A 25,005-nucleotide genomic window follows, 5' to 3' on the forward strand; every position below is an offset into this window, starting at 1 on the left:
AGAAAATGGACCTCCTTTCTTCTGAGTCGATTTAAAAAGTCAGAAGAAAAAGCTCTCTCCAAAGGACTTATTTGTCTCCCTTTAACTAGACTTGTGCTAGCATTTCTACAAACAACTAAACGAGACGTGAAACTCGTTGGCGAAGGACTAACGCAGTGGGCGAAGGAAGCATAGTTTCACAAATATAACAATCGAAGTCAAAGAACATAAAACGTGGAAAGAACATAAAACTCTATACACTGATTCTTCTTCTCACGTCCTCAAAGTGTATTTTAACACGCTGTCGTTTTACCAAAAGCTGTTGGATTACGATATGGAAGAGAGAGAGGAAGTGGGGGCTACAACTTCTTACTGAAAAGCGAACAGCAAAAACATTGCATCACCTACATTCATTTGTTAATCCCCTCCCATGAAATAAATATATTCGCATTGAACTGAAAACTGCCGTCATCTTCTACTCCCAGCATACTCACGCAGCTGCATGCACAATGACTCATCATGCACACGAAGCTATATGAAAGGGAGTCAGAATTCTAGATTCTAGATAAAGCAACGGTTTATATTAGAACAAAACTGAAAAAAATTAAAAAGAAATAAAGTGAATTATACTGTATATATGTATATTATATATGTATGTATGTATATATCCACCTCTTATTTCCTTTTATCTTCGGTCTTCAAACTTCAGCTTGACAATCTTCTCAGAAGCTCCGTTTTCATTTACATCTGTGGCATTTTCTTTCTTCTTAGCTTCTTTTTTGCTGCTCTTCACACGGACGTTCAAGTTGAAGACTCTTCTTCCAACTGCTCCATGAAATTCTCACGCACAACTCACTGCTCTGAGCCCCGCTGACTTTAAGTCCACTTGAAGTCTTTACCCCCCCTTCCATCGTCTCCATTTCACATCTAAACGCTGGCCGTACATCTCCCTGTCTGCCTGTCATGTGAAGGCCAATTTAACAGTTGCAGAGAAAAGTCTCACACCTGCCACCATGACAGAGGGACTTGTTTGAAGTGGGTGTGACAACTGGTCAAGTCAAAAACGTGGGGGTAGGTAGGGTCTTTTTTGGGGGAACATCGGGCCACCGGGTCCACCTCCTCTTGGAGGTCGTTTGCCCTGTAGCCGTGGAGCTGGCCCATGGAACGGATGGAGAAGGGGTCCACGTGGAGGTCCACGTGGCATTCCCCGAGGGTGAGGAGGACGATGTGGAGGATGAGGGGGGCGGTGAGGGGGCCACGGGCCGGGATGACGTATTTCATGATGAGGTGGTGGTGGCATTCTCCCATGAGCATAGAGGGGGGGAGAGGGGCTGCGTCCATAGGAGTCAGGGCCATAGGGAGGCTCGGGTCCGTAAAACGGATCATCTGGACCATAGTAAGGGTCGTCAAGGAGTCTGCGATGATCAGGGGGGAGCAGGACATCACAGCGCCGAAGGTCGTCATGGTAGCGTCTCAGATCTTCTTGGTAACGCAAGTCATCTAGGCGAGGGAAGATGTCAGGGTGACCGTGAATGTCGTCAGGGTGGCGGTGAATGTCGTCAGGGTGACGGTGAATTCCGTCAGGGTGACGGTGAATGTCGTCAGGGTGACGGTGAATTCCGCCTGGGTGATGTTGAATTCCGTCAGGGTGACGGTGAATATCGTCAGGGTGACGGTGAATTCCATCGGGGTGATGGTGAATTCCGTCAGGGTGACGGAGAATTCCATCGGGGTGATGTTGAATTCCGTCAGGTGGACGGAGGATTCCGTCAGGTGGACGGAGAATTCCGTCAGGTGGACGGAGAATTCCGTCAGGTGGACGGAGAATTCCGTCAGGTGGACGGTGAATTCCGTCAGGGTGGCGGTGAACGTTGTCAACATGATACGGGGGATCATCTGTGTGGTACACCGATTTATGCTGATGGTCGTGGATCACCATTCTACCAATTACACTGTCTGTTCTAACCCCCGTGTCCTCCGTGATCTCTGGGTTGGGCACCTTTTGTCGCTGTGGAGGAACCATCTCACTGCCAGCCACGGTGGGCACAGCCTCTAAGCCATCTGGAGGAGGAGGAGGTAACTTGGGGACAGGGGGGAGGATGCCTTTGAACAAGCCAGAGGAGGTGACTGCTCCCTGCTGGGAGGCTGACCCCTGAGGTTCCTGAGTTTGGTCCGCTTGGTAAGGGTACAGGTGTGATGCCTGGTGTTCATCACTTCCTCCTGGGGTGGCCACACTACAGCCACTAGGGGGCAGGACACTTCCATCTGGGTATCTGCCACTGTACCAACCTCCCATGCCCATCCCTCTCTCATTACTGCTTGTATTGATAGGGCCTCGCTCCCCTGGTGTTGGGCCCACCCCCTGTCCTGCAATCTGCTTGTAGCATTCAACAGGTGCTGCCGTTCCATGCTCCGCCCCCTCCTGGCTACCATATGGGTATGGTTGGTAGCCTTGCCCATTTTGAGCCGCCCCTGGCTGTGCGTGAACGTGTTTTTGTGGATTGGCGGAGTCCTGCCAGGCACTAGTCTGGTAGATTGAGGGAGACAACTTGCTGTCAGTTGTTTTTGCAGCTGCGTCCACGGCTGGCGGCAGCTTGGTGCTGGATTCAAACACATCCACAACTGGCTTGTCCATGATCTCGTCTTGAGTAGGGGTGCCCCCGCCTTCATCCCTCACCGGGGTCCCGTCCCGGGTGTCTGTGCCAATTACCGGGCTGCCTCCCAGGGCGAGGTCGTCAGAGGCAAAGCCCAGGCTAAAACTGAAACCGGGATTACCATGCAGGAAGCTGTGGATTTTGGAATCCAGGCTCTGCAAAGGTGATAAGGCTTCTGGTTCTGGTTCGGCCAAGAGCTCCATGTCTCTGTGCAGAGCCGAGACCAGAGCAGAAGCTGCACTTGAGGTCAGGAGAGGTGCTGCCTGGGGCGCTGGCGCCTGGGAGGCTGGCACATGGGGGGCTGATGCACGGGGGGCAGGTGCCTGGTGGACTGGTGCTTGGCGGGCTGGTGCCTGGGGGGCAGGCACAAGGGGGGTTGGTGCATGGGGGGGCAGAGCAGAAGCTGCACTTGAGGTCAGGAGAGGTGCTGCCTGGTGGACTGATGCCTGGGGGACTGGCACGTGGGGGACGGGCGGCTGGCGGGCTGGTGCATGGGGGACCGGTGAAAAGGGGGCTGGTACCTGGTGGGCAGGCACATGGGGGGCTGGTGCCTGGGGGGCAGCTGCCTGGAGGGTCGCTCTTGGGGGACTGTGCCTCGCAGCGGAGATGGGTGGAGAGGGAACAGGTGTGGTGGAAGAGAGAGACAGGTCTCTGTTGGAGACTGCTGATGCAGGAGTAGAGGAGGAGAGAGATGGAGGAGGCTTGCCTGTACTGGATGAGTCAGAAGACACAGTTCCAACTGAATTGGTAAGGAAGGAGCTGAGACCTGTGGGACAACGACAAGAGAGGGAAATGGTTACAGAGAGAGAAACATTACAGGGAAAAGGGGAGAAAGAAAACAAGTTAAAACCTCAATTCTTAATTCTAACAGCTTTACCATATTCTTTTATGATAACTGTAGTGGAATCACATATTTTATTCTGTGACTGTTTGATTTGAAGTGTTTCTAGTGCACATGGGAGAAATGTATCCAACAGTCATGATGCAATTCTCTGGGGAGATGCAGAAGCAGGCAAATCTTTATAACAAAGACAAGGAGTATAACTATGGAAACGCCCCGAGTAAAAACAGAGACACTGGCCTTTTTAGATCACCTGATGCTATATTCTTTTCCCTAGAATGGGCTGGTAAGGACTCGGCTTGTGAGAAGGGGGAAGGGATCACTTATTTTTCTTCACGTGATAAATGATTCTGTCCAGCACAGCTTGCCAACGCGGATGATGTGCTCTACGATGAAGTTTGTTTCATTTATTGTGGAAATAGCTTATCTACAAGATAACGTCTCGCGGGAAAGCATTGTGAGCTTGTACACATTTTAGCCTTGTTCACAAACTGCAGAAATAGTTACTTACTATTGATAGTTCCAAGACTGGACAGGGAGGCCACACCATTATTAAAGGATTCACAAAAGTAATTTTTTCTCGGCTTTGTGTTGATTTTATGCTGTTTTTCAAAAAACAAGCCACATTCAAACGGCCATAGCTTTGGAATGCAGGATCACGGCCGGCCAATTATTTTTTTCCGATTCTACCATACTGTCTTGCATTTTAAACGAGTAAATGCTTTATTTGTTCATGTTAAAATACACCAACCTCACTCACCAAGCTAAATCCCTTGTAAAGTAAATGTTCTTCATACAATCAAAGACAGAGATAACCAGTGTAAACATCTCACCCTGTACTCCACTGCCTTGACCGTGGGCTTTGGCCAGAGCGCTGAGGAGGTCCCCAGGAGTCATGTCCACCTTGGACAGCATGCTGACTAAAGAGCGTGCGTCTTTGGGCAGGACTGAGGCAGGAGGCAACGTTGTGGTTTGTGCTGACAAGGAGCCGGAGCCAGGAACTGGAGAAGGTGTCTCAACAGAGGCTCCTAGAGAAAAGAGAGACACATGTTAAACTTCAAGCTCAATTTATACATCATCGCAACGGTGTTGCTTGCCAACAATACCTGATCTTCAGACAATACGTACCATTCAGACGCTCTTAGCTTGAACATCAGTTCTCGTCAGTAAGCAAACCCGTCATGGGGCGGAGTATAAATTAAAGTGGACTAACATGGCGCATACCAATGTACCATCCCAGTGCTATTAGTCCACCAAATCTAGCTGGCGATAATATATCAGGTGTAATACACAATAAAAGAACACTTGGAAGAATTCAACATTAGATTTTTGCTTATAGTGACAAAAGTTGATATTTGTGAAACCAAAGGCAGGAACCAAAGAGGATGACCCAAGCTATCCGTAGAGGTGCAATATTGGTGAATTTATCGCCATTAAATACAATTAGAAAGGACTTTCTAATGGGGGAGAATGAATAGAGCACTCTAGGGAGGGAATTGTGACTAATACGTCGCAATACAACAGAATGCAATGCAAATGTCCTGTTATTATGATTGCCGATCTCCAGCTCAAAACATGTTGCATCGCGACACATTGCGTGCTTATAGATCTGAAAAAATATATTATCGTCACAAGGTATTTCTTCAAATATATTGTGTTATTTGATTTTGTTCATATTGCCGAACCCTAATGACACTTTGTCACTCACCTGTGTTCTTCAAGGCTGAGGTCAAACTGCTGATGAGGGAATTCATTTTATTCAGGTCAATGTTGGACAGGCCAGGAGCAGCAGCAGCAGGAAATGATGAGGAAGTTGTGGCATTAGTGACAGGAAGTGCCTCTGATGTTGAGGATGGCCGAGTGTCTGCAGGCAGTACAGGGAGTGGATTTGACACCGCTTCGGAGGAAGGGCTTTTAACAGGCTCCTCAACTACAGGTGAGAAATTGACAGGAAGAGAAATGTAGAAACATTTGAGTAATTTTATATGTACTAATGTACAAAGCATGTGTAAGAGTGTATGGGTTATTTGTGCTAATGATTTCTAATATGGCCAGAGATGCAAAGTATTCTACTGCGCAGATACTGTACATGACAAATACACGTGACAAATACAGCATCAATAGTCATTCACAGCTGTTGTGCAACGTCACGATCGCTTTCAGTCATTACCATGGCAGCAAGCACTTGCTGTTCCATTGTCTTGTGTAAATGCTCAACAAAATGTTCTTATTATTGACCACCATGGCAACCATTTGTCCGGAATTTGTACAGTGTGAACAGTGGTTCTCACAATGGGGTCCCCTCTAGGACCCGCCCGGGTCCTAGAGGGGGTTCCAGGGGGTCCCCAGCAAAATATATCATCAAAATCAGTTGAACCCATTTAGACCTGAGGCCGATTCTAAAAACGCCTTCTAAATCCTGACCTAAGTTTTATGAAAAACAAATATTTATTCAACAATTACAAAACATGTATGTTGCTTTATACTGTACATAGCAACAACGACCCAAAAGGTATTCCCAGATTGAAATGTATAGCTACGTATAGGGGCTCCCGGTCTAAATGGGTTAAACACTTTTAACCACTTTAACTCTATATACATACTACAAGCTCATAATACGTCGCATCGACGCATTTTGAGAGCCTGTAGATCTATCATTGAAAATTTTAAAAATATGAAAATTGTGAATTTACTTTTGGAGGTTTCTAAATATGTTGTTTGATTTTCATACCATGCTAAAATGAATGGAAACCAATGCTTCCTGGAAAGTAGAACAAATGTAAAATCGAAAACTATTATATTGTTTGGAAAATTGCATGCAGTAAATTATATATTATTTATAGTCAATGGTCTAAAACCAACAAGAACACTGATATGGTCCTTTAACCGAATGCTTCAACACCTTACCAATGATCCCACTGCTTTCCATCTCATCTTCAGACAACTCCATGTCCTCCACCTCTATGTTGTCGCTCTCTCCGACCATGAAGATGTGTTTGGGGGACCCTCCGGGTGAGGACAGGGGGCTGGGAGCCGGAGGCTCTGCCTCGTCGTCCATAGCGGAATCGTCCATAGCGGAGCCGTCTAGATCGGGGTCTGGGAGAGGGGATGTCACCAGGCCACGGAAGGGGGACTCGGAGCCTGTGGGAGATGGTGCATCCGCTGATGGTGAGGGGATGGGAGACTCATCCAGGTCCGGTAACTGGTTCTTCAGGGTGTCTAGCTTCCTCTTCAGGTGGGAGACCCGGTTGGCGAAGGTTTGGTACGCCTTGAGAGGTGAGAGAGTGAACAACAAATAAACAAACAGACACAGAAACAACCTGTCACAAACCTAGGTCACTGCCAATGCGAATTCAACATGAAAATGACAGAATGTTGTTTTTTAAATGTCAGGAATCTATTGTATTATATGTAATGTAAGCACATTATCTAAATACATAATTGTATTTTATATATTGTTTATAGTGATACACATCTGTATTTTGTCTATTGATATTGCAGGAGAAACAGACAGTTGGAAAGCTGAAAGGGAGACCGTGGAGGAGAGCCAGGCCGTAAAAAGACAGTGTGTCGGGAACACATAAGAGGAAGAGTCGATGTGTGGTCTGGAGGGCAGTTTCCAAGACATTAACAGGGGCAAATCTCAGTTCTTAATGAGGAACAGTGAATCTTAATGGGGAACAGTGAATCTCTGCCAGTTGACACAAAGTTCCCCAGTTATCTAATTAGATGTTAGTAATCAAACAATTGGTATAGTTATGTATCATTTGCTCATGGACTACTGGGATGTACACAATAATGAGGCCTGCTTAGGCCAACTGCTGTTAAATGTTTCAGCTTTGATAGATTGTATATTGTGATGTACACAATAGTCAAGAGGCCTGCTTAGGCTAACTGCTGTAAATGTTTCACCATCGATAGATGGTGTATTCATCACAAATGTATATTCACTGTAGCTTGACAGTACATATTGATCCATATTTATGTATATTACTGTACACATAGCCTCTCAGCATATCCACCGTTCATAGTCTGTATGCACATCTTACCAGTAATACATTGCACGTTATGCCCGTATTGAAAGCAGATTTATTACATGATACTTATGCCTATTTTTGCCTTGGGCCTGGCCAAGACTATATTTTCGCCCCTGTCCGTCCGTCCGTTTGTTCGTTCAATCTGTCTGTCTGTCTGTCTGTAGCGAATCTCCGGCACCGTTGAACCGAAACTGTGCACGCACACTCCCTGCAGGCCAAATTTTTCACATCGGCCTGTTATAGCACTACCAGGAGGCTGATTTTTGCATATGTTACTCCTACGGATTGTGTCCAAACATCACACAAATCGGTACACATTAGCTCTATAGTTATCAAAACGGATCTGTCCGATTTGTTATATTCCATTCTGGCTAAGATTGGCTTCCAAAAACCATGAACGCAGCGTCCGATTATGGAGACCTGTGCACAGAGGAGCACATTTTTCGAGTTAAATCTATTAATGGTTCATACATTATGCTAACCTGGTCACTCCCAAGTGCATGTGCAGATGGCCAGGCCAGACTTTAAGTCTTCCATTTCATATTTTTGTATCTTATTACTCCTTTTATATCTCTCTATTCTTAGAAGCATCTGTGATTCGTGCCTTCTGTGGTGCTGCTATGGCACCTAAATTTCCCTTGGGATTAATAAAGGGTCTATTCTATCCATGTAAACATTTCTAGTGGCATTTACAACTTCACCAAAAGGTTAATGCTTGTCTTTGTTACATATAATAAAATTAATAAGAGTTGTTGTATTAGTGGTCTAGACACTGCCCCGAAGGGCTGCTAGAGGTCCGTGCACAAGCCATCCATTGAAAATCAGACAGTGGAGGATAGTACACAGTGCGATAGCTGCAAACAAAAACAAGGCACACCTGGTTCCTAGCATTTGGGAGGGTTGTCCTTTTTCTTTTCATTTCTGAATGAGTGGCTCACTTGTTTATAGAGCGCTCTAGGTTGGTGGGGTTATTCAGCCTGCTGGTTTGTGGTTTCTGGGTCTCATTAACCGTTTATGTTTGGTCCAAGACACTCTTCAATTTACATATTATTTCTAGGTCAGCCAAGATGGCTACTTGGCTGACTACTAGGAGTGTAGACAGACACAGTAATGAAGGGACTGGTGGAAGCACGCCTGAAGGTGGAGTTTGCCTTTTATAAAATGGTGGACCATCTAGAGGCCTTTAGCCTCTTGGGAACATGCTGTGATCAGTGCAGGAGGGAGTACTGCACTTTTCTTTTTGAACAGGCTGATGAACTATTCTTGATGGTGTAATAGAGGTGTTTTGTTTTTAATGTAGGGTTTTCTCTTTTGCTGACAAGGACCAGTGTTAATTCTATATAATATAGTAATTTGAGATCACTCTGTCTAACAGCGTCCGAGCTGTGCCGGGGACTGTCACACACAGATATTGTGAATTTATAGATAGATGAGGGTATGCATCCTGCCGGAGATCTCCGCTTTACCGATTGTACCCTTTTAGTTCTGGGTTTTAATACATTTAAAGTGGTCAAAATAATCAATGATTGAATAAATAATCAACAGATGAATTGATTAGGAATATGTTAGCAGCAGACCAGCTTACATTTGCCACAATCTTGACTTCCTGATACTGCATCTCATAGAAGATATCTGCATTGTTGAGCGCTTCCAGGAGAGGTGGCCCTCCTTTGCTTTGTTGGTCAAGGAACTTGACAAAGTCCTGCAGCTTCGTGCTTCCTTCTTCAAAGTCCTTGGAGAACTTCTTCCCCCCTGCTTTATCTATATATGAGAGACAGAGAGAAAAGAAAAAAATATTTAAGGAAGGAAATAAGAATGGAAAGAATGGAAGTTAACACATCGGGTGCCGATCACGGTCTGAACCGTGTGTTTACATAGTGCTCTGGTGCCGTTCACGGTCTGGACCGTGAGTTTAGTCTTTTTGTTTTTTTCGTTTTTCTCCGCACGGGCGGGGCTAGAGCAGCCCTGGGAGTACCCATTGTGATCTTGAGAAGGAAGGGCCAGATAGATCACCGGAAACAAAAACATGGCTTCCGTCCACCTGTCTATTTCCTTCTTTAAAACGCCTATATCTCCGAATCCGATTCCTGTGGTGAAAACCGGTCATGCGCGATGCGCGATCCCCCCCCCCCGTTGTAACTCGCGACTGAAATGTTATGGTTCCAGGCTGTAGCCAGGGTCCTCGCTCAACATGAATGGATGCTTTTATTTACGTGGATTTGCTGGTCGTGGAGTCTAGAGCTTTAAACAGCAAAGCGCAGTCAATGGGGAGAATGCTGGCACCCAACGTAAGTTGTTATGAAAAAGTGCTGGCACCCGATGTGTTAAGAGGGAAAGAACGTGAAAGGGAAAACAATTAGTTGATCTCAAAGAAAGACGCATTATGTAGTGTCTGTCGACCCGAGTGAGAGATGGAAGGTAAATAGCTATTAGAGGACTGAACCCTGGTACCTTTGAGTTTCCTGAGTGCGCTGGTGCTGCAGACATCCACCCTCATGGCTGCCAGCTGCTTCTCTCGGAGCTCCACCTCGTCCAGAGAGCTCTTGTACTTGGATAACTGTTCTACCAGTGCCTGGGGCTGCAACACAGGGGACAGTCAGCTTAGCATAACAATTAACAATGTTAGATAACCCATTACTCATATAGACAGTACTGATAGAGTAAATGTATTTTACAAATACATTTAAAAAATATGTATAATAATGGCCAAGACTACAGACAGGTGACAAATGAAGGAAAACCCTGAATTAACATAAATAGCGATGCTTCCATACACAGTGTAATGCATGATACCATTAAAACAATTAACATCCTCAGTGGCATGTATAAAAATGCTGAGAAGGCCCAGTTAACATTGATGTTGGATCAAGATGACCAGAGAAAAAGATCTAATTGACTATGAAAGAGGGTTCATTATTGGGGCGCAGATGGCAGGTACTTCAGTCACAAAAACTGCTCAACTGGCTAGTGCTTCAATAGAACAGTGACCAAAGTGCATTTCAATCTATGGTAGACATCAGAAAATATGGTCAGAAATCGTGGATTAAAGTTCACATTCAATGACCTTGATGCTCAGTCATTACTGCGATATGTAAGGAAAAAAAGAAGAGCAACTCTTCCTCAGATGACTGAGAATGTCAATGCAGGATCTGAATGTAATCACTGATCCGACTGTGTCAGCAAGAACTGTATCAAAAGCTACATAGAGAGGCAAGTTTAGTTGCTATATAGTCTGGAACTACACCCCCTGAATGCCAATTCCGGAAGTTGTCACCTGTTTATTTTTTCCGTTCAAGAAAATATATTTTAAAATATCTTTACAATTTATCTTTGAATTTCCATTTCTGCTAAGCAGCAAGCTATTTATGCTTCGCCTAATTTGATTTACAGTAGGACAAATTTGCGCGACTGCAAAGACGAAATGGAAGTGGGGAGGATCATTTTCAGAGCTTCCTTTGCAGTGTCTGGCTCGAAAGATTCAGTTGTAGTGCATAAACATGCATAAACATGCACTACAACTGAATTCTCCTTTTCATTATTGTGAATAATAAACATGTTTTGTCGACTAAGCATGCAACAGTGCCCAACTCATAATGATTTGACATTAGACACTTTTATTCTCATAATTACCCCCCCCCCCCCACACACACTTCCAGATGTAAAACGGCACATTATTGCTGGATTGATTGTGTGCCAGGGGTCAGCACCAGATGCTGACCACCACATTTTTCATGGTGTTCAGCGCCACATTGCATTATGCTGCTTGATTGGCTGTGCCCGTTATTCACTCTCAACATGGATAAACGTATATTAATAGATAGATTCTCTATTTGGACATTATAGCTACAGTACATAAAGCCTATAAGTGGGACTGTCGGTCCAATATTGTAAAATAAAATACAAATAAAATATTCTCAAAATAACCTTCTGGACCAGATATTATTGCTGTGGGACCTGTTCTGCCCCATGGGGGCCTGTTGCAGACCACTGCCCTATAGTGAGGGTGTTATGCTGTGCAGGGCATTTTTCTTGGCATGGTTTGTGTCCACTTGTCCCCTTGAGGGAAGGGTTACTGGTTTTATCCTGAGTGATCACCTTTATCCTACACTGTGAGGAAACATGTCTATCCTGATGGGAGTGGTCTCTTCTAGGGATGACCACCCCCCCCCCCCCCATCCACAGGGCAAAAAGGTGTCACTGAATGGTGTGTATACAAATTATGTGAATCAAATGCTATGTTCTTTGCAGTCACCAGATGTCAACCCAATTGAATTAGGTTGAAAAAAGAGAATATATTCTGTTAAAATGGTATTTCATCCCTCAAGTAGAGTTCCAAAGGTGCAATGAAGCTGTTCTGGTGTACCCCACCACTTACTAAAACACTCTGGTTTGGTTTTTCCTTTAATTTGTCACTCATCTGTATATACTTGAAGATACATTTTGTACTGTACTTTTTTTTGTTGTTGTACTTTTGTAGGACAAATATATTTTACCCACTCAAGCTACATTTGCTTTCTAAAACTTTCTCCAAAACATATTCTTTGGACATATGTATATTTTGAAACATCTGACAAGTCATTTTCTGCATTGGGAACTATTACTCAGTTTATTTATTAACAATCGAATTATTAAACAATTAAACAACATGGAACAAGTCATGGTACCATGGCAGTTAATACTGTAGCATTAACCCTGGCAACCCTATTTTGGGCCCCCAAAAAAACAACGAAAATAACACATCAACCAGCTCACAGCACATCACAATGCAAAGTGTTGTGAGCTGTATAGCAGCTATTTTCACTTTATGTTGCGGTTAACTTATGGACTGGATTTCAACATTCTCAACATTGTTAACAAGCTGCAAATAATAACAATGGTGTGCATGGTAGTTTGGGGTCAAAGTACAACTTAAAACTAGTTTCTCACTCACCACAAACTCAGCAAGAACCTTGGATTTAAGAGCTGCATTGGTATCAACTGGAGCTGAAAAGGTGAAAGGGGGGGGGGGGGCACGTTAATATCAAAGAAAAAAAATATCAATAAAATCCACACTGGTTAAATAAGCTCTGCTGTTTTTATTGTGCCCTCAACGTTTTGTCTTGATATTGCACTGCTGTTTGTCCTGCACTCTTCACACATTAACATCTATACCTGTTATATATAACCTATACCTATAACAACACAATTCATTTCTATCGGGTTCACGTTTAAGGACAATTTATGATTTGAAAGTAGTGTCGATTGTCGAACAACACGTCGCACTACATGTTGCACATACAACGTTCTCGGTTTTGAGCATTCATACGGTTTGCAACTTGCCCACCACAATGTTGTCATAATGTGTAAAAAAGGATGTAAATGTGGTCTCGCCAAGCCCCCAGGACTGGCACGGATTTTTTAAACAAAAGTAAACTAGCGACCAGCTCTCGTAGTGAAAGCTTGGGCCCATCTCCAGGTGGCTCAATGCACAAGCTCACTCATTGGAGGTAGTTTGTGATGTGCATGCTCTATTGTCATTAAACTGATAACCAAACCCGGAAGGAGGATGTACGTCCGTTGGAGCTGGGTGAGCAACTTTCATTGAAATGAAGGGCCAGAGATTTTGTGTTCCTCCTCCAGTTACAGTATAGATAAATGGGTCTCACGCATCTCCATTGTAATGGAGCTTACTTCGTCTTCCCAACCAATCACAGTACGCAACATTTTATGAAGCATCTGATACCATTCATTTGACACTGTCAGTTTAGGTTTTCCATGACACATTTTTTTCTCATTTTGCCACCACTTTTGTCATACGATGAGTCGTTTGACACTTGTCGTGCAAGGCATAAATTGGCCTTTACTCTGCTTACTCTGAATTCACATTTATAAGTGGATAAGAGGGTCTGCTAAATGCCTAAATTGTCAATTGAGATCAGTGGCTGAGAAACTTGTACTTTGAACACAGAGCTACATACAGAAAGCAGCAGCTGAGATGCCCTTACTTTTCTGTTCCACGGGTGTTGTAGGAGCCGGAGGAGACTCCTCTTTGACCAGGTAGCCTCTGAGCTCAGAGATCAGATTGTCTGTGTACACACTCCTGTCCTCCCAGATGGACAGAATCCTCTCCACAGACCTTAATACCTTTGCATTACTATCATGACTGGAGAGAGAGACAGAGACAGAGAGAGAAAGAGAAAGAAGGCTTGTTAAAAATGGCCAACAACGACATTCAGACATTCCTTTAAAAGAAAACACAATATAATTTTTAATATAAAATATTGTGTGCAGTAAAACTTAATTCAAAGAAGTCTCTTTATCTCTCTCTATGCGTTGGCCGCGGTTGGTACTGAGAATCACCACCAAGTTGAAATAGTATGGCATACACATTTGTCCAGTGCATTGTTGACAGACAGTATTTGGAATAGATTTTGAAGCTCTGCCTCCAAACAAGATCAAATATTTTAGGTGAAAATTACATGATATTCCCTTTCAAATGAATGGGAGACATGTCAAACCAGTGCTCAGTTGTCCGAGTTTGGTGGCGGAAATGTGGGTGGGGGAGCTTAGCGAACAGTCTATTGGTCACTAGATGCGCCGCCATTTTTATTGGGAGTTTGCAATGCAAGGCACTGGACATAAAACCTATGTATTGTAGTTTTAAATGGACACTGATGTGTTTGGCACACTCCATCCAGATTGTTTAAGTTTGATGACTTGACCTGGAAATACATTTCCAGCCAGTTATTTGTTCTCTGATTAAGACCATACACACATAGCCCAATACATTTGTACCTTTATTCTGTCTCCTCTGTATGTGAGCTACCAAAGTCCAAAGACAAATTTCTTATAAGAGTGTTTTTTTATGTGGTTGTACTCACCTGATAAGAAGAAAGGCGTCAGGCAGCACCTCAGCGAAGGCTGTACGGTAAACAACGGCACCCTTCCTTTTACAGTTCTGAATGATGTCGTTGGCAACATAAAATAAGTTGAGCCTATGGGAGGCATCAGCTGTCAGGAGAAAGAGAGCAATGTCAAGTTTGACTGGGGGCAGAGGAGGTACTATCGAAGTGCCTTCAGATCGGACACGATAGTAAACATCCACATCATGTTCAGTTTGAATCCATCTTCAGACAATGGCTATCGCCTTTTTCGTCTCGCCCGGACCACTAAGGGGCAAGACAACAAGCGGTCTGTGCCCTAAATTTATTGACCTATAGGGTTCATCATTGATGGTTGACCCCTCTGCAGAAGCGTCAGAGAAAAGTTCAAATTTTCCCTCAGAGTTCAATGAAAGCTGCTACATATCTTACTCCTACTCATTTGTCAACTTTTAGTTTATATTGTATTTCTCAATATTGTAAAGCACCATGAGCTACATTGCATGTATGACAGGTGCTATACAAATAAACCTGCTTATTATTGTTAATCTGAGTAAAGGTGCTGCATTAAATAAAGAGCAACTCTAGTTAAAAGGAAAAGGAATAGTCAGAGTGATGTATGATCAAATTCCTTTTAAAACATTTCAGAATCTTTATTGTCACATCACAGGTTTACAGGTGTAAAACAGTATGTCCAGAATAACCTAAAGTGCTTGTCTGTCATATCGGATTGTAAAAACATTACAAAAAAAGTTAACTCCCATCTCCCTCTCTTATCGTGCCTGTTTTAGTCGTTTTCAGTCACAATAGCCATCATAAGAGAGCTGAGTTGACCCTAAAAGTCCAGCAAGAGGCATGCAAGACAAGCCTATATTATCCCTTTGAGAAAACTGTACTTAACACTACATAATCCACCTGCAGTAACAACCAGATATAAACAAACAGCCTAGAGTCCAAACATGTCAAACATGTAATTCATTGTAACACAAAGTACACAAAGAAAAAAAGAGGGTAAGCAAATTGTACTGGGAATGGAGATACAAGACTTGGAACAGTTGGAAGTTAACGAAAAAAGAAAACAATCAAAAATTGACAAAGCTATGGCAGTTATTAGAACTGCCCTACTTTCTTGACCACCAAACGATCACAATTTTTACAATGCAAAAGACAGTACAATAGACACATTAATGTATTACGCAGCACCTGACACAGCCATGTGTTCTAAAGCCACATGTGTATCTGTCCAGCACAGAAAACTCCCAAGACATCCTTTGAATTATTCCTCCTACATTGTTTGCAGAGGTTCAAGACTCAGCAGAGCAGAAAAGTCACCTGCTGGGTGGAAGACAGCTCTTGAGTTTTGGCCAAGTGTAGAAGCTACTCCAGCTGTCAAACAGAGCTTTGACCATGGTTGGGTAACCTGCCTCCCTGCAACAGACACCCATGAATATTCCTTCACCACTCCACTGACTCCAGCCAAGAAGTGCATGTGAATTTCAGACAAAAACAACAAGCCAGGACTATCTGAATATGAACCTAAAACAAAAGCAGTCAACAAACAAATTGTTTAATCAAACATTCATGGCAGATTAACGTGTCGTTTCCTACTTATTGGCTCAGATATCCATGATACACCTTATGTGTATACCATGCACCGTATATATTTCACTTGCTCATATTGATAGAGCAGTTTTTCTGTTTCTTTCTTTCGCTGTTTATTTCAACCTTTCTTATAACTGCAAATAAATTCTTTGTCATACAAGTGCCAACTTGTACGACAAAGAATTTCACCCACTTTTCAAACAACAAAGAATATCACCTACTTTTTAGACCTGTAAACTTGATGTGACAAGGTTGAGCAGACCTGACTTGCAAGATCTAATAGTGACTATAGTCTATAGACCGACTCATCACATCATGACATCACCACAACCAAAAATATATTTCCGAGTAGACAATGCCAGCAGCGTTGCATTGGAGCAGTATTATTTATTAACCTTATTTCTGGAAGAACAGACACTTGCGATATTGAGTATTGAATATATAATTTTGTTTCTAAATATCAACAGGTTAACAAACTACACATAGCTAATGTTCTGGGCATTTTATTTTATATTGTGCAAATGTCCATACTACCCTGAAATATCGCTCTAGTCTACACGTTTGTTTACAAACATTCTGATCTGGTCTATTATCTCTGACCATCAGTAGTCTGCTCTGCTGAGTTTTTAACACCACTTTCTGTATCACTTCGGCTCGCTTATAACCTTGACAAAGTGAAACCAAATATATTACTAGCTAGGTACTATCCATAACTTTTGCCAGAAAGGCAAGTAGAGTCGAGCCGAGCTCATGCAGTGGAAAAGTAGAGAATAGATTCAACTAAAAAATAACTTCCGTCCAATAACTCATGAAGCATAGTAAACAATATCAATGGTACGTAAACAGACAGTTATGAGAGAGAGCACCAAACTCCAGTTACCTAACCAACAACCCCAAGCCAACACAACCTGCCTCCATCTAAAATACTCCAATTACTGTGACCAGCCAGCACAACCTGTCTCCATCTATAAAATACTCCAGTTACAGACCAGCCAGCGCAACCGGCCTCCATCTGTAAATGTAACTCTCTAGTTACCAACCTACCAGACCAGAACCTGACTCCATCTATAAAATCAAATACTCATGGCTCTGAATAGGCCTCTGCAGCAGTCTGACTCTACATCCACAAGAGAGATTTACAACATTTTCATTAAAATATTCAGTTACTGAACGCTCACAACGTTTTTTTTACCACAAACACTGCATGTATGCAAAATATGAGATTAAAACAGGGCAGGAAATGAACACCAGTTTCTGGCCAAACATTGTGAGAATGATTTGGCAGTGATGGCTGAATGAGTCTACTAGCCTCTTTGCAGGTTACCACCGGTTCCTCTATTTCTTAACATTAGCCTACATTTGATAAGTAAAACAGAAAAAGTGTATGGTTTGAATTTGGAATTAAAGACTCAACTCTGGTTAGTAAGTACAATATTTGACGTTGTATAGCCCTTAAACTGGATGATCCTTGCCTCAACCAACAGCTGCCAGTTTACCTCAGCAACATAAATTGAACTTGCACAAATAAGGAGAAACTCAATGGCTCTAAAAATGTGTACAATTCATTCCTGAAGGTGATAGAACTCCAGTGTCTATTTTAAAACCAGTTGTGTCCAAAACAATTTGCACAAATAACCATAAATAGGAAGCAAGGACTTATACTTCAGTGAATACTCAAAAAACATCCAGCTTTATTCCATTTCCAGCCATGTAAACTCTTCGACTGTCACTGTTCAAGTCTTCAACACTCGTGCATAATAAACTCTGTTATTCTTTATTTTTTAATGTTAATTTACATTTTCTTGTGATACAATTTGTGTTCTAGAATCTGTGGAAGCTTGTAAAGAAAATAATCTCACCCACTCTTTACACCTAAATTTAGGATTGTCATGTGACAAAAAACTTCCAGTTGAAGTGTTTGCAGCATTCAATTAAGTGTGCAAGACAAGTCCTATCTTCCAATGTAGTGATGCAAACTATATACAGTTGTTGATTATATACAGTGAAAACCTGAAATAAACACATGTACAAAGCCTCTATAGAATTTGATATAAATTGAAACAGTGCAAAGGCTACCATAGCCTAAATATGAATAACATTCATTTAGATCTGATTCGATGTCATAGTAGTGAATAGTACAGGGAGTTTTGCTTTGCTGTAAGCGAATCTGATCCCCATTTGACATCTCAGTCGCTGAAAAATCAAGCTGTGTGCATTATAGACACGCATATAGGCACGATCAAAAACATTGATTGGGTGATTGGCACAGTGATCAGTGTATCTGGGCCTGCAGTGAAATCTCCATCAATAGCATACAAAACAGTTCATCAATACCGCCACACCAGATAATAGTATTGCATGACAGACAGCTAGAGCTGAACGAGAATCAATAATATGTAAGAAGCAACCAACCAGACTAGGTAATGAGGCAACAAGTAGCATTGCGTAGCATTTAAATGTAGTTCAGGCAGAACATATTAATGGCATTTCTTTGCCACCTTCATTGGTTCGGCCTACGTTTTGTTTAGGAAGTGTGTTTGAAACTGCTTCACACACTTATGCAGTTCTGCTCAAGAACTGCTGGTAGCAGTGGTGGAAAAAGTACACACGTTTTACTTAAGGTAGGGTAAGTGATTTACTTGGTTAAAATAAGTGTTAAATAGCTCTATATTCTGATAGTATTTGTTCAGTATTTGTGAGTGTTTGGTCAGTAAAAGGAGTCTCCCATATTTCTCCAGCTCTTTATTAAACAGAAAATGCATTTTCAGTGCTCTCTCCTGTTTGGCTTACATTTTGGCTTACGTACATCTACCAGAAAATGTACTATATTCTGTTTACTAAAGAGCTGGAGAGACCCCGGTGACCGAACAAACGCTCAGTAGCAATGATTACTATCAGAATATAGTACTTTAAAAGGTAGGGTAAGTGATATTTTTGGGTTAAAACAAAAAGTATTTTGTTAAAAGGTTAAAGCACTATATTCTGATGGTAACCATTGCTATAGAGTGTTTGTTCAGGAACAGGAGTTTCCCCGTCTCTCCAGTTCTTTAATAAACAGAAAATACATTTTCCGGTAGGTGTCAAAATCTCAGCCAATCAGGAGAAAGTACCCATTTTTAAGCTTCATTTTTATAGTGTTCCAGTTCCGCCTGCTCATTTCTTAGTGTCATCACTTCCAATTTCACTTGTTTAATCTGTATCCTGATTGAGTTCTCTATCCTGATTGGATAAAATTGGAAATGAAACTGAAACGAAAATGCATTTTCTGTTTTATAAAGAGCTGGAGAGACAAGGAGACTCCTTTTACTGAACAAACACTCTATAGCAATGAGTACTATCAGAATATAGAGCTATTTAACACTTATTTTAACCAAAGAAAATCACTTACCATACCTTTAACCTTTTTAACAAAAAACAAAAAAAGATACCAAAAGATATCACTTACCCTACATTTAAGTAAAAGTATCAATACTGCAATGTAGAAATACTGTTACAAGTAAAAGTCCAGCATTCAAAATGTACTTGAGTAAAATTACAAAAGTAATGTTATCAAGGTACCAAAAATAAAAGTACTCATTATGCAGAATGTCCCATTTCACAAGTTACCATATGTCTAAAATGTATTAAAAATATATACATTTTCAAATGTATATAGGGCTGAAGTGGATACTGTATGCTTTGTAATAATAATAAAAATCTACAAAGTAACTAGTAACTAAAGTTTTCAAATAATTATAGTGGAGTAAAAGTACAATATTTGCCTCTGAGATGTAGTGACTGTGGAGTAGAAGTAAAAGTATACAACATTGGAATTACCCCAGTAAAGTAAAAAACACCTTACAACTGTACTCTAGTAGTGTACGGTGAGTAAATGTACTTAGTTACTTAACACCACTGCCTGGTAGCTGACTGTCATGCTAGTTGGCGCATTTGCAGCCACAGCCAGCTAGCTAGCCTAGCCTATTAGCATCGCATGAAACTACCACCAGAACAGAAAAGGCTGGTCTTAACAATCCATCCACCCTGGTGAACAGAGACAGGATACCCCTGCCAGATAGACAGACACCCCCACAACCCACCATTTAGTGGACAACTAGCTCACCAACTAGTGGTTGCTATGGAGAATGTTGAAATCATAAACAGTTAGCATTGCCATGATAGGGAGCGCACGTTTTGCTACCCGCTCATAGCCTTCAGTGGTGGAAAGTAACTAAGTACTAGTTACTACTACTACTTTGTAGATTATTATCATTACAAAACATACATTACCAACTTCAGCCCTATTTACATTTTGGCTATTTGAAAATAGCCAATCTACAATGCATTGTGAGCTTGTAGATCTGCTATTTTCAAAAGATTTTAAAAAATGTTATACATTTGAAAACTTGAAATGGGACCTTCTACATAATGAGTACCTTCTACTTTTGGAACTTTAAGCACATTTTGATACCAATACCTTTTACTCAAGCACATTTTTTATTCCGGAATTTCACTTGTAACAGAGTACGTATTTCTACATTGCAGTATTGATACTTTTACTTAAAGTAAAAAATGTGAGTACTTTTACCACCACTGTTGCTACCCGTTCATAGCCTTCTTACTGTTACTTATTTCCTGGAGCTTTAACATGTTCAACAGTAACTGTTGACAGGTTGACAGTGAGTGAGTGACACCCGCACGCTCGTCAAAGCCCTGAAAACAAAACAAGCGCCCCCAGTAGCAAATAATGGTTAGTCAAGTCGTTCAAAATGACGTATTTTCAAAGTTGCTGGCACCAAATAACATTATTCTCAACGCCACCTGACTTACGTCAACACCTTCTCCAATTGAAAATGTGTCATTTTTTGTCATATGACGATTTGTCGAGAGGTCACAGCTAACCTCGCTCTGGTCCATATCGTTCAGAAGGAGTTCTCCTTAACGCTATGTTACTTTAGAGCCTTTGCCCGCACACCCGCGGTAGCGCAGCCTCTCGTCTGTAGTAAAAAATAAAAGATACACTTTTGCTACTCACCAAAACAAAGACGGTTTTAAGATGCTGAAAGCCTGCTTTCCTTAGTGGGAACACTCTGAGCCCCCCACCTCACGGCAAAAATACACCTTTTGGCCAGAAAATGTAATATTTCACCGGAAGGAAATCTGGTCAATGGAATTTTACCATTGATAAGATATGTAGGGGGCGCACTAGAGTAACTAAAACATGTTTTCCTTCCGGGGAAATAGTTTATTTTCTGGCCAAAAAGGTGTGTTTTAGAGGTGAGGTGGGGGGCTCCGAGTGTTCCCACTACGGAGAGTAGGCTTTCAACATCTTAAAACAGTCTTTGTATTGGTGAGTAGCAAAAGTGTATTTTCTATTTTTTTGCTACAGACGAGAGGCTGCGCCGCCTGCAATACCGCGGGTGTGCGGTTAACGGTTCGAAAGTAACATAGCGTTAAGGAGAACTCCTTCTAACGCTATGGACCAGAGCTACAGCTAGCCAGCTAACGTTGCACTACGTATGCTATAAGAAATGAGAAGTAACTAGGCTTACATTTCCTCAGCCATTTCATCCAGCAGCGCACGACGGCACTGTGGTACTTCTTGTTCTCGATGCACCACATCGACAGTCCCTGGATAGAGTCCATTGTGTTTGAAACGGCTTGAAGCCTCTTGTCCAACGAGGACTCCAAGGAGCCGCCTGCTCCTGCAGCAGCCATGTCTGGAGTCTGTCTGGGGTCTGTGGCACTGCGGTGTTGCCATAATTTGTCAGAGAAATAAGCAACCAGGTCTAGGAAAACAAGCCCATAAGAAGCAACTTCTTAGGCCACAATGAACACTTTAAACATAATGCATCGGCTATTTGAAAATAGTCGATCTACAAGCTACAAAGCTTGTATTTATGCTATTTTCAAATATTCTTGCAATACAATGTGGAATATTTGGAATGTTTTTAAAACATTCTAACAACAAATCCCCCCTGGCAGAAAACATTTTCATGAAAATATTTGAGGACCACTGGTTTAAATAATAATCAAAACATTTGGAAGCAAGCCTAAATAAGCAAGTACACTTTAGACACAAGACCCAAAAAAATCGCAACCTGCAACTACCAATTTTTACAAGCACGTTTACAGAAAAAGAAGGCCAAAGTCGCTTATAATAAGCCGACATGGCAACACTGAGTCTGGGCCGCTTCCCTGCTGTTTTTCTTCCTCGCAGAACATTTCAGTGGTGGAAAGAGTACTCAAATTTTGTTTTACTTAAGTATAAGTATCAATACTGCAATGTAGAAATACTCTGTGTTACAAGTAAAAGTCTGGAATTCAAAAAGTTAAAGTAAAGGTAAAGGCATCAAAATGTATTTAAGGTACCAAAACAAAATTAATGTCCCATTGCATGTTTTCAAATGTATTTTGTATTTTGAAAATAGCAGCTCTAAAGCTCACAATGCGTCATATTGCAAGGCATTGTGAGCTTGTAGATCGGCTATTTTCAAATGGCCGAAATGTATATAGGGCTCAAGGGGGTAGGCCTAATGTATGACATATAATAATAATCAAAATCTACAAAGTAGTGGAGTAAAAGTATGCTATTTGCCTCTGAGATATAGTGCAGTATTAGTAAAAGTATTGAAAATCAGAAATACTCCAGTAAAGTAAAAAAAAAAAAACTAAAAAGTGTACAAGTACATACTTGAGTACTACTTACTTTACATCACTGGAAAATTAAAATAGCTTTCATAAATGTGACAAGTCTGATATGATTTTAGAACTCTGCGTAGTTAGTTAAACATGTATTGTTGTTTTGGTGTGGCTACATGATCTGGCTGATTTATAGAATATATATTAGGTGAAACAAGTATACTTGGAGGCCAGTGACGTCAGTCATCTATGACGTCACGTCAGTAACATTTGGGCATATTCTGCCAAGATAGACATGACAGAGAACTTCAACTCTTATTCATATTTAAGTAATAATTTATTTAAAATTCATAGATGTCCTTGAATTCTTTATATTCTGTATTCTCAACAGCAGCAGGGTGCCTATGCTGACTTTTAAAGGTCAAAGCTACCCTACTATGCATCACTTTAAAGCTGAAGCTTGACTAGCTCTAGACCTCTCAGTACAGAAAACGTACTACAGTACAGGGACAATTTATATGTATAGTTTATAACTAAAATAATGTGTACATTTTTCTACACAGAAGTTAAGAAGACACTTGTCTTTAAAGGCCAACTAGCTTTTCTGATCTGTGTATGTACACACACTCTACCCCCTCGCCTCTCTGACGGACTTCAAAGTGACCACTGTCTTTGATTAATTAATTGATTAGAGAGAGCACTAACGAGCACATAACGAGTTTGACACTTTTATGGCCCAATCAATCAACTCAGTGCACAACTCCTATGAAATTCAAAGGGATCAATTAAGAGCTCAGGCCGAGCTGTAGATAGCATGTTTTTTGTATTCCAAAAATGTATTAACAGAAACTTCTGAATGAAATAAAGAAACAAACAAACCATTCAATGTATAAAAAAGTGAGCTGTTTTTATCAAAGCATTGTTCAAATCAACCAACATGTGACTGTTCTTTTTGAATACAAGAAAACAATTGGGTGGTTTTCAACCACAAAACAAAAGAAGGAAATCAAAACAAGAAACATGATGGAGTGGGCTGGCAAACAAACAAATAAAAAGTAGATTACTCTCAAGGCTAATTCATGCTTTGACGAAAGTGTCCTGCAACGTCGCTCAAGACATTTTCTCCGAAGCATAAACAAAGCCTCAAATCTATGTCCTCATTTTAAAACTGTACATTGTTTTATTGCACAGCCTGTGCTGTACCCCTAGAGCAACAAAGAAGAGTTTCTGTGGCTACTTTTTCCCAGCACGTTATTAGATTGCAATGTTATTAAATACACATAAATGTCAGTGAAAATGGAAACGGCAACAACAGCAGAGCGCAAAGAAAATCTACACAGCAGCACATTTGGTTGACATAGTCTAAAAAAGTTCAGGTCACCTGCTACTATTCCCGGGTCACCTGAAATTGACTTGATCATCTGGACATTGTTTGCCTTTAGGTTTACTATCTTTATTCATGTTAGCATCTTTTCTCGTCTCACAGATAATTAAATGAGCAATTTCCTGGTATATCCCTTTCCTTTTGTGGTTGTCATAAGCATGATTAATACCTGATTTTTACTTTGTTGCATGCTAGCGTCGCACACCGGAAATAGTCAATTCAATTGACAGGCTTACAAAGCATTTTTTAATGCATTGTAAGCTTGAAGGAAACGTGAATGCACAACACCGGTGTGCAACCAACTAAAAAATAAGCACGACTCACCAGGAGACAGGGCCATTCGTTGATATATATATATATACATATACATATATATATATATATATATATATATATATATATATATATATATATATATATATATATATATATATATATATATATATACATAAATACTGTATAGATCTGAGTATTTGGATAATCCAAATAACATTTCCAAACACTTAGATCTGAAGAGGAATAAAGATTATCATTTATTTTTGCCATGCCAGTGGCAAGAGTCGGACTGATGGAAACAATAGTCAGGTCTTAGCAATTGCACTTTGTTATTTTAAAAAGGGGACAAAGGGACTGTTTAACGTCCAGCCAACAGGAACCTCATTGTTTAAATTTTTCAGGGCTGTCCTCGGCTAAATAAATTCTTCAACTAATAGGAATCTGTAAAACTATGTGTTCCACATGAAATCATGTAGAAAGACCAATCGTCTCAGGTCAATCTCACAAGATTTGAATTTAGCTTCTAATGATGATGTGACCGTGGCCATTTGCCATTGAAAGATTGGCAGGATTAACCACTTAAACCCCAGGATCCATATCATGGAGGAAAACCTTCGCAGAAAATATTTTCAGCTAAGATATTTAATGTAGAGCGAAAACAGAAAATACGCTAGCATAGAGCCCTATAGGGTTTAAGTGGTTAAAGGGTTAAATCTAGTGCTTACAAGAGATGTGCTTATCATTTTCCAAA

General features: G+C 41.3%; 1 protein-coding gene across 4 annotated transcripts in view; it reads right to left on the reverse strand.

Annotated features, from left to right (window-relative positions):
* rprd2a (regulation of nuclear pre-mRNA domain containing 2a) overlaps positions 1 to 21,667 on the reverse strand; it is a 24,915-nt gene extending 3,248 nt beyond the window's left edge. For 2 of the 4 annotated variants that reach the window (XR_014602414.1, XR_014602415.1), the window contains exons 1-10: positions 21,505 to 21,667; positions 14,372 to 14,501; positions 13,496 to 13,653; positions 12,442 to 12,494; positions 9,963 to 10,089; positions 9,097 to 9,272; positions 6,382 to 6,742; positions 5,183 to 5,404; positions 4,308 to 4,502; positions 652 to 3,399 (exon numbers count right to left, since the gene is read on the reverse strand). Coding sequence is in view for 2 of the 4 variants with exons in the window: in XM_084080230.1 (XP_083936356.1) it covers positions 1,037 to 3,399; positions 4,308 to 4,502; positions 5,183 to 5,404; positions 6,382 to 6,742; positions 9,097 to 9,272; positions 9,963 to 10,089; positions 12,442 to 12,494; positions 13,496 to 13,653; positions 14,372 to 14,501; positions 21,505 to 21,598 (3,879 nt within the window). In the remaining 2 variants the exon portion in view is untranslated. Of the gene's footprint in view, positions 3,400 to 4,307; positions 4,503 to 5,182; positions 5,405 to 6,381; positions 6,743 to 9,096; positions 9,273 to 9,962; positions 10,090 to 12,441; positions 12,495 to 13,495; positions 13,654 to 14,371; positions 14,502 to 21,504 lie in introns of all 4 variants that reach the window. The other 2 variants (XM_084080231.1, XM_084080230.1) reach the window with 2 other exon arrangements.
* Between the last annotated feature and the right edge of the window lie 3,338 nt (positions 21,668 to 25,005).

The sequence above is a fragment of the Gymnoscopelus microlampas genome, assembly GCF_963454915.1.
Source record: "Gymnoscopelus microlampas genome assembly, chromosome: 15".
Taxonomy (NCBI): domain Eukaryota; kingdom Metazoa; phylum Chordata; class Actinopteri; order Myctophiformes; family Myctophidae; genus Gymnoscopelus; species Gymnoscopelus microlampas.